Source organism: Zalophus californianus, chromosome 15, assembly GCF_009762305.2.
Source record: "Zalophus californianus isolate mZalCal1 chromosome 15, mZalCal1.pri.v2, whole genome shotgun sequence".
Classification (NCBI taxonomy): Eukaryota; Metazoa; Chordata; class Mammalia; order Carnivora; family Otariidae; genus Zalophus; species Zalophus californianus.
Genome location: NC_045609.1, coordinates 12,803,882 through 12,820,260, shown reverse-complemented (window position 1 = coordinate 12,820,260; position 16,379 = coordinate 12,803,882). Strand labels below are relative to the sequence as shown.

The 16,379-nt window shown below is 37.8% G+C and overlaps 1 protein-coding gene across 8 annotated transcripts in view; it reads right to left on the bottom strand.

Moving 5' to 3' along the window:
• Positions 1–16,379, bottom strand: part of LYST (lysosomal trafficking regulator) — a 177,552-nt gene that overhangs the window by 125,686 nt on the left and 35,487 nt on the right. For 5 of the 8 annotated variants that reach the window (XM_027587647.2, XM_027587628.2, XM_027587614.2 and 2 more), the window contains exons 2-3: positions 13,810–13,899; positions 9,814–10,012 (exon numbers count right to left, since the gene is read on the bottom strand). In XM_027587647.2, coding sequence (XP_027443448.2) covers positions 9,814–10,005 — 192 coding nt within the window. In that variant the 5' untranslated portion in view covers positions 10,006–10,012; positions 13,810–13,899. Of the gene's footprint in view, positions 1–9,813; positions 10,013–12,521; positions 12,675–13,809; positions 13,900–16,379 lie in introns of all 8 variants that reach the window. The other 3 variants (XM_035724098.1, XM_027587622.2, XM_027587638.2) reach the window with 1 other exon arrangement.

The window sequence follows — 16,379 nt, the reverse complement described above, 5'->3', positions numbered from 1 at the left end:
TGGAGGAAAAGGGCTCCTAAGAAGTACACAAAGGGTTGGGAATGGGCTTGGCTATTTCACAGAACAGCAAGCTGGCCAGTGTGGCTGGAATAGAATGGGGAGAGTGCCAGGAGATGAGGCTGGAGGGCAGAGGTTGGTGAGGTAGAGTGCCAGATCTAATGTGGCCTGTGGGCCATGTGAAGGAGTTTGGATTTATCTCTATTAGGATGGAAAACTTTTCCAAACGTTCTTCCCAGTCCTCTCTCAGAGCATGGACTCCCGGGCCCAGGCCCTAGTCCTTAGCAATCACCCCTCTTTCTTGACACCCAATGCCTAGTACAGAGTTGGATGATAATATTATTGGCATGAATGACTTTAAATTCTGGATGCATAGTCAAAATTATTTCCAAGGGGCCTATTTCCATGTGCTTTACCTCAAAATTAGGAAGACTAAGGATGTCTGGATAACATTTCCATGTACAGCTCATACTCTGGTACATACTCAGTATGTACCTCGACGTTTTTAAAGATGCCAGCAAAATGTACATGATCTTTTAAAAAATGTAAACCAATTTTGGGCACACCATTCCTGTAGAGTCCTCCTGATCTAAGTCTTTATCTTTGTCAGATGAACTAGTAACATTCTAACAGAGCTTGTGGAAACCTTAAGAGTATGTGAAGTGCCCCAGCCCTTGCTCCACAACAGTACACTGGCAAATTGTCATTGCTACGTGAATAGGCATTCCTGCCTCCCAGCCTCTGCATGACACATGGTCTGCAACCCTTCTCACTCCTTCCACTTAGCTAAGGGGGCCCTCACTACCTTTAAGGCTCAGCTGGCAAAACCTCTTTTGTGAAGCTTTTTCTCCCACACCAACCCAAGTTTACTGTTTCCCCCCATCGCTCAGGACTTCATGCCTGTGCCCCCATTTCACCAAGTGGATTCGTCCTTGGAAACCATGGGACTTTCAAAAGAATGAGACTGAAGCATTTTGGTTTTTGCCACTCCTCCTGGAATTGCAGTCCTGAGGACACCACTTGTCTCCACGTGGCCCAACATAACAGTGAGGGAACAACTCTTGACTTCATTAAATCACAATAATTTCTAAACAATTCATCATTGGGGAAGCTCTTGATAGTCCTCTGGATCCATTACTTTTTTAGGTATTGCATGTTTCCAGATTTACTTATCCTTTCAAGTTCCAAAGAAACCACAGGGATCATTCTATCCCTTTGAGAGTCAGAAAATCTTTTTTTCTTATTTGTGGGCATCCTGGCAAACTAGAACTTGCAGTCCTCTATTTCACCCCAAGCTCTGGTTTTTCTCTCCCAAGGTCCTAATTAGTCACAGTCTCCAGAGGAATGGGGTGCTACCTCATGTCAACAAGGAGAAAGTTCTCAATATGCCATATTTGGCAATATATGCCTACGCAGATTCCTGGCTATTCCTAGACTGTCCAATCTATAGAAATCACACCACTCTTTGCTTAATACTTACATTTTTATGTTTCTCCTTCCGCAGGCAGAAGGACAGCAACATGCCTTTTTAAGTTCCCCACCAATAATAAACAGTAAAATCACTCTCATTCAGGTGGTAATTTTTTGGTGCGATTTAAGAAACATATTTTAGGTACCTACCAGGTGTCAGGCACTTCCTTTCACAGTTCAGGTAATAGTGACAGGATGGGAGAGGAAGGGCAAATGAGTCAGGGAAAGGACTGAGATGCAAGGCAGACGGATGTCCAGGAAACTGCAAAGGCAGGGGGGAACCAGACCAGCGGGGTTCAAGGACCTCAGGACGACAGGCTAAGCTTAGTGCTTGGACTGGATTCAGAATGTGATGGAAGATGACGGGAAGTTACTTTAATTGGTATTAATGGTATTACTCTAAATCAGCATTTTGACATGCTACTTAAATTTAATGTTCCAGATGTAAGCAGAAATGTGTGTGTTAAGTCCTTTATTTCTTCTATCAGAATTTTATAATTATTTGTAATGTACGTGTGTAGACACACACACACATATATATAAGAACATTTCATTAGTACTGTAAACAGAATCTTTTTTCTTTTATTTTCTAGCTATATAGCTGTGGCTAAAGGAAACAACAATCTTTTGGATTCTTCTGTAATGTATCACTTGAAGAATGGTATTTTTATTTCTCCATCTTTCTCACATTTTAGCTGTCATTACTCATGATCCACTTTACTACTGTGTGTTTTTAAAATATAACAAACAGAAATAGTCATAAAGAGTTATTCTTATGTTGATTCTATTGTAGAGTTTCTTCCTAAAAAATATTATTGGTTTTTCTACTCTTTGTATATGGCACCCTCTATTCTTAATCTATTTTATGAGTTTTTGTTAAGAATGGATTAATTTCATCAAATGTTTTTGATGTCTCAGTAGAGTTAAATGTACTGCTTTTTCCCATTGATGTCAAACATTATGCTCAGAGTTCTTCTTGAATTATAACAGGGGTGGCAATCTTTTTTTGTGAACAGCCAGAGAGTAAACATCTTTTGGCTTTTTGAATCATATACGGCCTCTGTTGCACCACCTTCTTCTGTTTCTTTTAACAACCCTTTAAAAACTCAAAAGCTATTCTTAGCTTGTGGGCTGTCCAGACACAGATCACTCACAGCAGGATTTGGGTCTGCAGGCCCCAGTTCGCCCAACCAGTCCCTGTTGACTTTCTCCTCCTCTCCCAGCAAAGCAGGGTTATAAACTGGCTGTATTTCTCTTTGTTAGGACTCCAGAAAGACTTTAAGTGGTACCTAGTAAAACCTATCCGCTAGAAAAAAGTACTACCTAAGAATCTTGTGGACATTATTCCACACAAGCTTTACATGCCCGAAGTAGAGAGGTCTGTCTCAAAAACAATTATAGGTGTAGCTTTTGGGGGATGCGGTGGACTCCATTAAAATTCAGAGGAAACCCATAACATTTTTAAAGAAAGTTGTATTATTCAAAAATACAAGCAGCTTGGACTAAAAGGAACAGAGACAATTCAAAATGTATAGAGACCATGGGGCTCTCACTTTTCTACAGGCGTGGAACAGAGTAAGAAAGCTGCACTTTATAAGCTGTCTCTTTTTTTTTTAAAGATTTTATTATTTATTCATGAGAGACAGAGGAGGAGGGAGAGAGAGGGAGAGAGAGAGAGAGAGAGAGAGAAGCAGAGGGAGAAGCAGGCTCCCAAGGAGCAGGGAGCCCGATGCGGGACTCGATCCCAGGACCCTGGGATCATGACCTGAGCCGAAGCCAGACGCTTAACCATCTGAGCCACCCAGGCGCCCTATAAGCTGTCTCTTATGGAAAAGAGAAGATACCTCGGAGGATGGAGCCCAGAGCCCTGGAGAACCATGGATTAGGGAAGCACTCCCACAGAAGAGAACATTCCCTGCCCCAAGAATAGGGGTCACTGACATGCCTGCCAGGAGCTCAGTGGATCAGTGACTGCTGAGCCTCTGGTCACTTTCCTTTCTTTTTCTCTCTCTCTGTCTTTTAAGATGTATTTACTTGACAGAGAGAGAGCACAAGCAGGGGGAGCTGCAGGCAGAGGGAGAAGCAGGCTCTCCGATGAGCAGGGAGCCCGATGCGGGACTCGATCCCAGGACCCTGGGATCATGACCTGGGCCGAAGGCAGATGCTTCACCAACTGAGCCACCCAGGCGCCCTGGTCACTCTCCTTTCTGAATACAAGTATCTAGTGTGTTAACTTGTCCCTACTCATCACTGTATATGGGTGAGTGTGGCTTTTGTGTTCACAAGTCTCTCAATCAAGAAGAGTTGTAACCAAAGCACTGCACCTGGAAGCCTCATCTGCATCCAGAACTGATACATATCATGAGATCAGAAACTTCAAGCCTGATGCCATGATGGGACTTTGAGAGTCCTGTGGGAGAGGGAGTGTGGGAGGAATGCTAATAACTGTGGCCAGAGAAGAGATGATGGTAGATAAAATATGGCCACAAATTATCTTCTCCTGAAATGATGGGAGTCCGTGTTCCCATCCCTTCATTCTGCGCTGAACTTGTGACTTGCTTTGACCAACAGAACGTGGCAGAAGTGATGTTATGTGACATCTTGCAGCTTCTCTGCTCCTCTCCTGGAATAATGCTTCCACAAAACCATGTAAAGGAGCCTCGCCTCGCCTACTGAAATCGAAGAAGCCTCTGAGGCAGCCTGGCCGACAGCCCTATCCAACAGCCCTCAGTCTTCTGCCAACAGACTGCACAGTCAGAGGTCAGCCGAGCCGACCCCACAATTAGCGGATGCTGTGATCCCGGCTGGGTCTACCTGAGCTGCCAACTCACAGACACATGAGCAAAGGAATCTTTGTTGTTTTATGCCGCTACGTTTTTGGAATGTGCTCTGTTACGCAGCAATCACCTGATTGCTAATATACCCATTGCTCCTATCTATTAGCCTGGGTATAAAGGGAGATAACTCACTGGATTACCTGCTCTCTGTGGCTAGCACCACTGTCTAGAGGCCAAGATGATACGCTCACTACTCCAAGAAGTAGGAATACCAGCATCCCCCCTACTCCCTCATTCCTGCCAAACTAATCATGCACAGATAGATCTTGGCATGTGTATAAACAGAATCTGTAAAACTAGTAAAGTTCACATATTATAGTTGCCTCTACTAATTTTAAAAGTTTGCATTATTTTCCTACTGAAATAATTCTCCCTATTTCCAATGATTTACTTGTCAAATGTGAAAAACAATTTTCATTGCCTATTTTCTTGCTTCAAAACCTCCTCCATGTAAAAAACAAAACAAAACAAACAAAACCTCCCCAATGTTTTCAGAAGAAAACTTACTCCTCCTTAATATGGTACATGGGGCTTGCCATCACATGGCCTCTGCCTGCCCGGTCCTCCCACCCACCCAAACCACACATACAGCCTTTGCTCTAAGCCCACTAAACTACTGCTAGGTCACTGAATGTTCTTCCTTCTCTAGCCTCCAAGGTCTGCATCTACGGTTCCCCTGGTCCAATGCTTCCTCCCTTTTCTACGTTGCTAATCCCTACTTAGAGATGCCAGTTTCTCTAAAAAGCATCATTGGCCCTCTCCTTTCCACTCCCCAAGTAGTTTCACACTGTTTTATCCTCCTTGCCTTTTTTTCAATCTGTCCGTCTCTTCAAAAGCTAAGAGCTCCTGGTAAGGACGGTCTCTGCTCTTTTATCTCTGCATCTAGCAGAGGTGCTGGCATTTAGTAGGTACTTCGTGGCCCTCTGAATAAACTAGTGAATGAATTGTGTAGCCATACTTCTAAAGGTCTGATATTTTTCTATTATACTTATTTTATATATTACAATGACAGGCCATTTATGTAGTACTATATATTAAAATGATAATACTACAAAACTGTAGGAAGAAAAAAGTACTCTCTTACACGGAAAACAGCTGAAAAAGAGACCTATTATAATTTTTAAATAATGTTTTGTTCATAAATATATAACCTCTTCCAGTAAAACTTCACATTTTATTCAGCAAAATAAGTAACAACTTTATAGAGCATTCATAAAGTGTGAACAGGTATGGAAATTTGTATGCTGAAGTTTTAAAAAGTAGTATTTATCACACTTGTGTTGGTAATAAATGATTGTGATTTTCTATTCATTACATCAGAATTAAGCTGTATATATTTATAACCAGGGTATAGAAAAAAATCAGAAACTGTTATTATCAAATGTTATATGAAAACAAATACTTTTTATGTTGGAAGAGATCTTTTAAGTCATCCAACTTAATGTATTTAAATTGTTCCTGATGAGGACAGGGAGATCTGAAGCAGCTCATCACAAACTGCAGAAAATTTTCAAAATAAATACAAATAAATGAATTTAGCAAAGGCATAGGATGCAAGGTCAATGTACAAAAATCAATTATATTTCTATGAGCAACAAATGACAAAATAAAAATTTTAAATGCCATTTACGATAGCATCAAAAATAATAAAATGTTCAGAATAAATTTAACCAAAAATATGCAAGACTTCTACACTGAAAATCAAAAAAATATGGCAGAGAAATTAGAGAAAACTCAAATAAACAGATATTTACACCATGCTGGTAGACTGAGAAACTCAACATTGTCAATTTTCTCCAAATTGATTTCTGGATTCAATGCCATCACAACTAAAATCCTAGCAAGCATTTCTATAGAAATAATAAGCTCCTTCTAAAATTTATATGGAAATGCAAAGGACTTAGAATAGTCAAACATTCTTGAAAATGAAGGACATTTTGAAGAACTTATACCGCCTAATTTCTAGACATATTATAAAGGCCACAGTAACGCAAACAGATGATAGAGAGTGGAAGAGAAGAGTCTAGAAATAAAGCCCAAGTATATGGCGAATTGATTTTCCACAGAGGTGCCAAGGTTACTCTGCGGGGAAAGGGCAGACTCTGGCTGGGAGGACTGGGTGACTGCACAGGGAGGAGGGGAGAGGGACTGTAGCTCCGGCCTCACCCTGCACACAAACATTAATTCAACGTGGATCACAGACCTAAACATAAAAGTACTAATTAAAAAGCTTCTAAGAAAAAAAAAAAACCATAGGAGAGTGTCTCTGCAACTTTGGGATACAAGATAAGGATTTCTTAGGATACAAAATACACTATTTATACAAAAAATCTGCTGTTCTAAAGGCATTATTAAGAAATGAAAAGGCAAGCTACAAAAGACATATTTGCAATCCAGAATACATTAAAAAAAACTACAACTGGATACTAAGCAAATAACCTGACTTTTAAAATGGGCACAAAACTTAAATAGACATTCACAAAAGAAGATGTACAAACGGCCAATGAACACATAAAATAGTGCTCAGCATCATTAGTTTTTAGAGAAATGCAAATTAAAATCACAATGAGCTACTACTTCATATTCACTTAGGACGGCTAATATTAAAAGGGCTGGCAATGTCAAATACCAGAGAGGATGCAGAGCAACCAGAATTCTCATACATTGCTGGTGAGAATGAAAAGTGGTACAACCACTTTGAAAAAAGAGTTTGGCACTTTCTTATAAACACCTACCCTTTGACACAGCAACTGTATGCCTATTTACCCAGAAAACATGAAAATATATTCACACAAAGACTTTTTTAAGAATGTTCACAGCAGCTTTATTTATAATAGCCGAAAGGAAACAAAAGCCAAATGGTTAAACAACAGGTGAATGGTCACACAAATTGTGGTATATCCATATAACAAAATACCGATTGGAAAACAAAACGTAGTGTTACTGATGCACGTGTAATGGATAGAGCTCTGGGACACAAGAGTACATAATGCATGATTCCACTTATATGAAGTCCTAGGACAAGCAACACTACACTTAGATGTTGGAAATTAGAATTGTGGTTGTGTTGCAGTGGGGGAAGGGGAGGGGCTGCCTGAAAAGGGGCATGAAAACCTTTTTCTAGAGTGGTGGAAATGTTCTAAACTTTGATCTAGGCTGTGGTTACACAGGTGTTTGTATTTGTCAAAACTCATTCAACTATACACTTTACATTTGTGCATTCACTACATGTAAATTATATAGCAATAAAAAGTCTATTTAATTATTTATACCAAATATCTATTAATAAAGCCCCTGCACAAAAGTGGAATGGTAGCTATGGGCTTCATTTGCCTCTTGCTCAGAGTACCCAAGAAGTGCTCCTATTCATGAGAAGCACAGATATAAAGGTGAAGTTCCTCTTGAAATGTACAGCTTTGAATCTACTGTTTTAATTCCACTCTCAGTGATTAAACTTGCACAATTAAATTTGCCTTAAAGATCCAAATTATCATTCTCCATTTCCCGGTTTCAATAATTAAATGTTGATAAGCCCTATTTTTTAAATGGCTATCTATTTGCTCTCTACTTCTACTGTTCCTACTGGTACCTACTGTCATTGCTACAGATATTCCAAAAGTGAATGACTGGGGAAGAGGGAATACAAGATATTACCCTAGGAAAAAATATTGTTGCAACTATGACTTGGATGATTTCAGCCATTTAATAATACATTAAAAGATATTTCATGACTTAAAAGAGAAAGCATACAATCTATAGAAACAAAGTAGATTAGCGTTTGCTTAGGGCTGGGGGTGATGGGAGGGATAGGGGAGTGACAGCTAAAAGGTGCCAGGCCCCTGTCTGAGGTGATGAAAATGTTCTAAAATTGACTATGTGACAGTTGCACATATCTGTAATTATGCTAAAAACCACTGAGTTGTACATATGAAATGGGTGAATTCTATGACATATGGGTTATATCTTAACATCTACAGCTTTCATTAAAAAAACCTACTGAGATTCTGATTAGGATTACACTGGAATCTACACGTCAGTTTAAAGAAAACAAGTATCCTTACAATACTGATTTTTCCAATACATGAAAATTATGTAGGCCTACATTTATTTGGGTTGTCTTTAGTTTCTCTCAACAATGTTTTATAGAATTACGTACAGAAGTCTGTACATATTTTATTAGATTTATTCCTGGGTATTTGTTAATTCTGATGCTACTTATAGGATATCCTTAAAAAAAGAGAAAAATCACTGAAATGTTCTAATGTGGGGTAAGAAAATGAAGAGAGCATGATATGCTTATTAAATCATCAAAATTTTGGAATAAAAATCACTACACATGATCTAACAAATAATTTTTTCTAAATTTTAAAATTTATTTATGGAAAAGTCATACAAAATATAAAAAATTAAATTACACGTAGTCACGCATTTAATAAATAACATTCGTGAAAGGAGTAAAAATACATAATATTTTGGAAAATAGTCTGGAAAATTTCATGACAGGTGGACACCACAGTGAACAAATACTCCCTGATATTTGTTAGGTTCCTCAGTGTATAGTGAAAACAGACGCATTATTTAATTTTAGTCACTGCATTTACCCAATATACGTATTTATTAGCAAAATGCTTTGGTGGCAAAGAAATTTCAACAGTAGTTAAGTTTCTATCTAAAGCCAGTAACATTTATAAGTGTTGAAAAATGTCTGTCATATTGGTGCTACAGAGACCTTATTATCTTTTCAAGTTAATTGAAATATTATCTAACTACATTAATTAGTCCCCTGAAAGCAGACAGTAAATTTTTTCTTTCATAAAATACATATCTGTTTTTTACTAAAAGGAAGTAAAGACATAAATCATGTTTGGGCTGCAAGTTAAGCCTGTCTGAGTTACTTAATGTTCTGTATCTGTTTTTCAACCACAAAAGAAGGTTGGATGACATCTCTATTTCCCAACTAGCTTTAGAGTTCTGTTAATTCCGTAGTAAGGAAACAACAAAATACTGTATGTTCAGACCATACTTGGAGCAAACACAATGAGGTATAAAAAACTGGATGTATACAAGCTAAAGGACCCAATGTAATTATCGGTTTAAGGATTCTCTACTTTCACCCCAGAATTAGTAAACTCTCTAAATATAATTTACACTAAACCTTTCAAAAACATATCTGAATTTATTGAAAGTGCAAATGTTTTTCTGAATCAAAATCTTAGGTCTCTACTAATAATCATAGTTATCTCACACTAATATTAGGATAAAAAGCTTAATATATATGAGGTCATTTTAGAAGAAAGGCCATTTATCATCCTAAGACATTTCAGACATTTTGAAAAGTATTCAAATAAACAGTACGTTCATAGACGGGGCTACTTTTCTTTGTTGAAGTGATGTGAGAGATAGGACTTTATCTCAAAGAGACTCTCAGAAACTACGGAACCCAGAAATTATGTATCTGTAATCAACTATAATATACTGGTGAAAAAATTATTTGATATGAAAATGTTACCTGATCAATGACAGAATTTAGCTTGGTAAGTAACAGAAATCCTCGGCCGTGGACAAGGTATTGGCCAAGGGTAGCCATGTGTGTCTCCTCCTCTTCTTCCTCCCTGGCCTCCACCCTCTGGACCACCGCATTGCAAAGCTGGTTGACATCCGTCAGAAATTCACGTGCCAATGAGTTACTGTCGATGCTCATGACCGAGCTATCAAATAAATATTACCAAAGAAGATTAGAGAAATAAAAATTTATGTTTAAAACTAAGTGTTTTTAAGGTTGTTTTTTAACCAAAGACTGACTTTAAGTTATTGGGCACTGGTATTTAACCCTATAATATTTTCAGACATAGTTCTGATCTAGTTAGGTGCTCCTTAAATATTCTTACATGGCATAAATAGTCGTGGGTGTGATAATCCCTAAGCATAACCAAGAACGGGAAGTGAAAGCACCTAGATAGAAGATACACTAGTGAGAGGTGGCAGTTAAGGTAGATCCTGACCTTCTTAAATAGCCTCATCACAGAATAAAAATAAACCCATTACTTATAAACAATTCTTGTTCTACATGGTTTACAAATATGAATGGATCTTTTAAAAATATAAACTGTTTTTCACATGATGGAACTGACAATCAGTGATACACCCTCCCCCCAACAACCGGGGTTCAGTTAATGGAGGGAAAAGGATTTATCATCAGGTAAATAAAAACTGAAGAAGTCTAGCAGCTGAAGTTATGTCACTTCATTTCTTACTATACATTTAAATCAAAAGGCAATGTGACATTTTAAGATAAAGGAAAATAATAAGGTAAAGCAGACGGGAGAGGAAAAACACCAATATAAAGAAAAAAAAATGTGTAACTATTTAGAAAGGAAAAACCATGAACAATAAAATTCCCAAGGAATTTCAGAACAGTTTAATCTTAGGGCGAAAAGTAATTTTGAGACACCCAGTAACCTTTAAAAACATTTCAGTCTGGAGAGATTAAATAAGATGTATATTGTGGAGTCTTGCTTCACCCATTGGGGGGCCCTGCCCCCTAGCCCCTGCGGAGAAGGCAGTGGACCATAGGACTGTGCCTATCGCCAAGGGGCAAGGCCAGCCTCCGAGCCCTAATTAACTGAGGCACACCTGATTCAGGAGCAGCCACAAACATCTGGCTGCAAGCTGATGCAGATTGCAAAGAGGCATCCGGCCAATTAGGCTCCTTCTGTCTCATAGGAATTTGAATTAAGGGACATAGGTGATGAGCTGAAAAGTCACATAAAGATGGGCCTGTGGTAGTCATTATGAGGTAGTTGAGGCTCAGAAGCCAACGAGGTGAAAATGAACCACTAGGATGCAAAGGGAAGCAGATAAACATGAAAGGGAGAGACCAAAGAAATTCCTAGTATTACTTTGGTTCCTATTCATTTTTGGGCCTGATGATTTAAGTCCTGGATTCCCATCAGAATTCTAGGTATTATTACAGTCACAATCCCCTCTGTAGCATAACAAAGATCATTATTTTTAATATTGTTGATCACTAGGAAAAAGTATAAAAAATAAAATGTACATTACTCATTATCCCAAAATGTAGCAATACCCTCCTTTATATAAATCCTGGCTTTTTATAAAGCTTTCATAAGGTAAAAATATTCAATAAATCAAATAATTTACAATAATATAAACTAATTATATATTATAATATGTACATAATATATAAATTTATTTATATTCAGTCCATAGTTATCAAATTTTATTAACTTATTTCACCTAATTTGTCACAGATTTTATTTATTTTTGTCACAGATTTTAAGGTACATAATTATTTAGTGTACCACTAAAACAAGTAACACTGCCAATTAAAGTGTAACACAGTACCTTCTTACCACTTAGAACGTTCCATACAATATCACCTTCTAGGCCATCAAGACTACCCACTATGCACCATTTCTTACGAGTGCTACACTACTGTTCCTGGGATTTTCTTCCAAAGATGCTGACATCATTCTGTAAGTTTTGATGCTGGCACTTTCCTGATCTTACCAGAGAGGATCAGCAGAAAGTTTCCGAAAACATTTAAACACGAAAACATTTAAAACTCATCAGATATAGTACCGACAATGCATGTAACTCAACTAAAGTGCTGATATGAACAGCTAATGACCAAGTTCCCTCATGAGCCTGCAAGAACAACCCCTTCGCCAAGTGCAGCTGGCTCCCAGTGCTTATTAGACACCACTGATTATAAGGCACACTGCAACTTTAGCAATATTAAAAATGTGAAAAACTTAAAAATTGTGGTAATAATTAGGATCTATTTTCTGGAAATGAAGATAATGTGAACATTTAGGTATGACAATTACTAAGGAAATGATTTCAGTGCCACTTCCTAAAAACACAAGATGCCAGGTTGGCAAAAAAAAATTACAATATATGCAGAAATGTATGTTATTCCTGATTCTTAAATGTACATAAAATATAGACACAGTTACATAACTAGGGTATTCTATGTAAATGATCTGACCCGTTTTGATTCACGTAGGTATTTTGGAAACCCTTTCATATGAGCTCTCTCTTACTTTTTGCTAGCTTTGTGGCATGCCGCTGCATGTATACATAATATGTTTTTCATTATCTAGAGTGTTATTAACTATGCAGCCAATCTCATTGAACATTTAGGCTATTTCTAGTTTTGATTATCATAAACAGAGCTGCAATGAACATCCTTACTCAACTTGCACATTTATCCTCTATGTCCTTGTGGTAGAGATTGCTGTTACTTCTTCATATAATAGGTTTTACACATTTCTTGTTAGGTCTCTTCCAGGGTGTTTTGTAGTTTTTGCTGTTATTCTGAATGGGATTTCGTTTCCATTACATAATCTAATTAGGAAAGAAAACTGGTATGTAGGAGGCAAATAGGAAGTATATTTATGTTGATATAAAAATCATACATCCAAACTTCTTACTGAACTTTCATTAATTTTTTTGAAGTTTCCAGATATAAAATCCTATCATCTACAAATAACAATTTGTATTCTGAATTCTCCTACCCAATATTCACACACTTTCTACTCTTCTAACTACATTAGTTAGCACTAACAGAACAACATTGGTAGGGGTGATGGGGGACACTTTTGCCTTGCACATTAATAAGTATTCATTTCTTCCTGCTCATCTAATAGGAATGTTGAATTTCACTGAATGCCTTTCAGCCATTCTGAATGCCAAATGAAAAGATGATTGCATGGTATTTTTTTTAAAAAGATTTTATTTATTTATTTGACAGAGACAGACACAGAGAGAGAGGGAACACAAGCAGGGGGAGAGAGAGAGGGAGAAGCAGGCTTCCTACCAAGCAGGGAGCCCGATGTGGGGCCCGATCCCAGGACGCTGGGATCATGACCTGAGCCGAAGGCAGACGCCTAACGACTGAGCCACCCAGGTGTCCTGATTACATGGTATTTTTAAAAGATTTTCAAAAATATTTCCAATATCCAGAAAAGTATACAAAGAATATATAACATGCGGTTATAGCCAATACTCAGATTTAGCAAGTATTAACATTATGCGGTGTTCAGATCAGCGTGTGTATATGTGTGTGTGGGCACAAAGAAATCAAACCTTACAGTACAGGAAAGCCACACCCCACCCCACTTCTTCCTCTCTTTAGGTGGTGTTTATCATTTCTATACATGTTTTTATAATTTTTTACATGTTTATAGCCATAAAAATATTCAGTATTGTTTTAACTATTTTAAAAATGTATATAAATAGTATACTATATGTATCCTTTTATAACTTTATTTTTCCTCTCAACATTATGTTTGTTCCTTTAAACCATTATGCAACATGCCATTGTATGAATAAGCCACAATTTATATATCCATCTGTACTAATGGAAAGTTTAGTTGTTTGTACTTTGGGGTTTAATTAATGTCACATAACTATGTAGTTTCAAAGGCTTAGACTGAAACAAGTATTTTGACTGCTTATATCTATTACATTAAATACTTACCAATCTCTCAACACTCCTGTAACATTTAGAGTCTTTGTAATTTGAGCTCACGAACCAGATCAAACAAATATCCTTAGAATAAAGCTTCACCTATTAAAAAAAAAAGACAAACATATTAATGGTAATAGTAAAATACAAGTAATTTTAATAAAGTTCTGACACAAAAACCAATGGCCAGTCTTCATATTTGATGTAAAAGAAGCCAATGAAGTTTTTGAACCTCAAGAACACACTAAAAAATTTCTAGAGCTCCAAGAATGGAATCCTGAGACAGGAAGTATTGGAATATACTTAATCTGAACAAAGCAACTTGATCACAGCTCCCTACTCCTCCCCTCCTTCCAACACCTTACAACCTCCAGGTAAATCACCAGTTAACTATAAAGGAAGAAGAATCAGCCCAGTATCAGTCTTCTTAACACTGAATCTAGGAGGCAGTGGAATACCATGTACATACATACTATGGGTAGCCAAGTTATTACTCTCCTTGAGAGTGAAAGGTATTTGAGATATATGAAAACTCAGAAAAATACTAAAACCAAACAATGAATAAACCACCACCAAATTTCATATCCTTGTTGAAGTTTTTAAAATGAATTAACCTTTTGTGTATAATGCAATGAAGGCTATTTCTGAATACTAAAGTATATATTCCTACTTCTGAGGTAGCAACAAATGCTTCTGTTGAGTTACCTGTTTTCCCCTTCTCTATAGTTGTGCCTAGGCAGAGGCATAAAAAATACTTCCTTATTACAGGTACACGGCAACCATGAATGTTTATTTCAAACCCCAAGTGTTTAAATCAGAGTGACCTTTAATTCCTTCAAAAGGCCCAAACCTAGAGAACTTTCTTGAATTCCCTTCAGCTTGGTGAACAGTACTTGTACCACATTATTCTGGGTACTGAGGATATAGGAGGCAGGAAACGGGATTAGCTGCTGTTAAGACGACACAGGGCTTTGCGTGATGCAGGAAAGAACCTTTTCCCAGACTCGTCAGCCCCATGTCAGGCACATAGCTATCCACGCACAGGCTAGGTTTCAGTCCCACTACCGCACTCGGGGCACCAGTGGCCAGTGCATCAACTGCCCAACCAAATGAAAAAGCCCTGGAATGAAGTCTCAATACACCCTCCATACCTGCTCCTGCTGCATCCTCAGCTAATACAAATCACCCACCTATTTTCAACTCTAAAATTACAGAAGGGGAAACTATCAAATTATGAGCATAAAGATGGTATTTGATTAACTGCTGTGACTCTGATTACCCTCTGGTTTGGACTACTACAAGGTGGAGCCGTCCATCTTGAGATGCTACAGTGATTCCAAGTAGCTCGGCATGGCTGTTAGAAGTGGAAGCTGACAGACAACTGGATCCGTCTGTTTTTCTCTGTTATCGCGGGACATTTCTAGGTCCTGCTGAGGGATTTCTCTAATGCACTTAAACTGGGATGGCTTCTTTAGCCGTATTTTTCACAGCCCAGCTTGGATGTCCATGGAGTTTCACTCTACCCAAGATCGTAATTCTATCAGCCAGCACAATCAGTTGTGACCTCCTTTACTCTGCCACCACCCTCCATAAACTCAGCTGCATTCTAACTTCTGTCATCCTGTATTATGCTGGGTGTCCATGAAGTCCGCAAATAGAGTTTAAAAAAATAGACTGAAGACGTCCTTAGGGCAGTATATGTACTTGCCTCTGTTTCTAAACTACATAAATACCCTGTAGGTACTTATGACTGTCTTACCCCCAAGGTCATGAATTCCTTAAGGACAGGGACCCTGTCTTACCACTTATTCTACTTTACAGTTAAAATGCTGTATTTAAATTTAAAAAACATTATTATTACTATCATATTCAACTTCTAATGCTACTATTATTATGTCATAATAAATAAAACTTGCTCACAACAATATTACCAGAATTTTTATATTAAAATAAATGATCTCATTGATATGAGGAATTCTTAATCTCAGGAAACAAACTGAGCGTTGCTGGAGTGGTGGGGGGGGTGGGAGGGATGGGGTGGCTGGGTGATAGACATTGGGGAGGGTATGTGCTATGGTGAGCGCTGTGAATTGTGTAAGACTGTTGAATCACAGACCTGTACCTCTGAAACAAATAATACATTATATGTTTAAAAAAAGAAGAAGAAGAAGATAGTGGGAAGGGAAAAATGAAGGGGGAGAAATCGGAGGGGGAGACGAACAATGAGAGACTGTGGACTCTGAGAAACAAACTGAGGGTTCTAGAGGGGAGGGGGGTGGGGGATGGGTTAGCCTGATGACGGGTATTAAAGAGGGCACGTTCTGCGTGGAGCACTGGGTGTTATAGGCAAATAATGAATCATGGAACACTACATCAAAAACTAATGATGTAATGTATGGTGATTAACAAAACATAATAAAATTAAAAAAAATGAAAAGCATAATAACAAAGTACCCATAATCATATAAATGACCTCAGGAAAATAGTAAGTTTTTCTAATATAGTGACCGGTAAAGTATAAAACACGAATGGCCAAAACACAAAGCAAAAACCTGACAGTGTATTAGCTATACCTCTTAGTT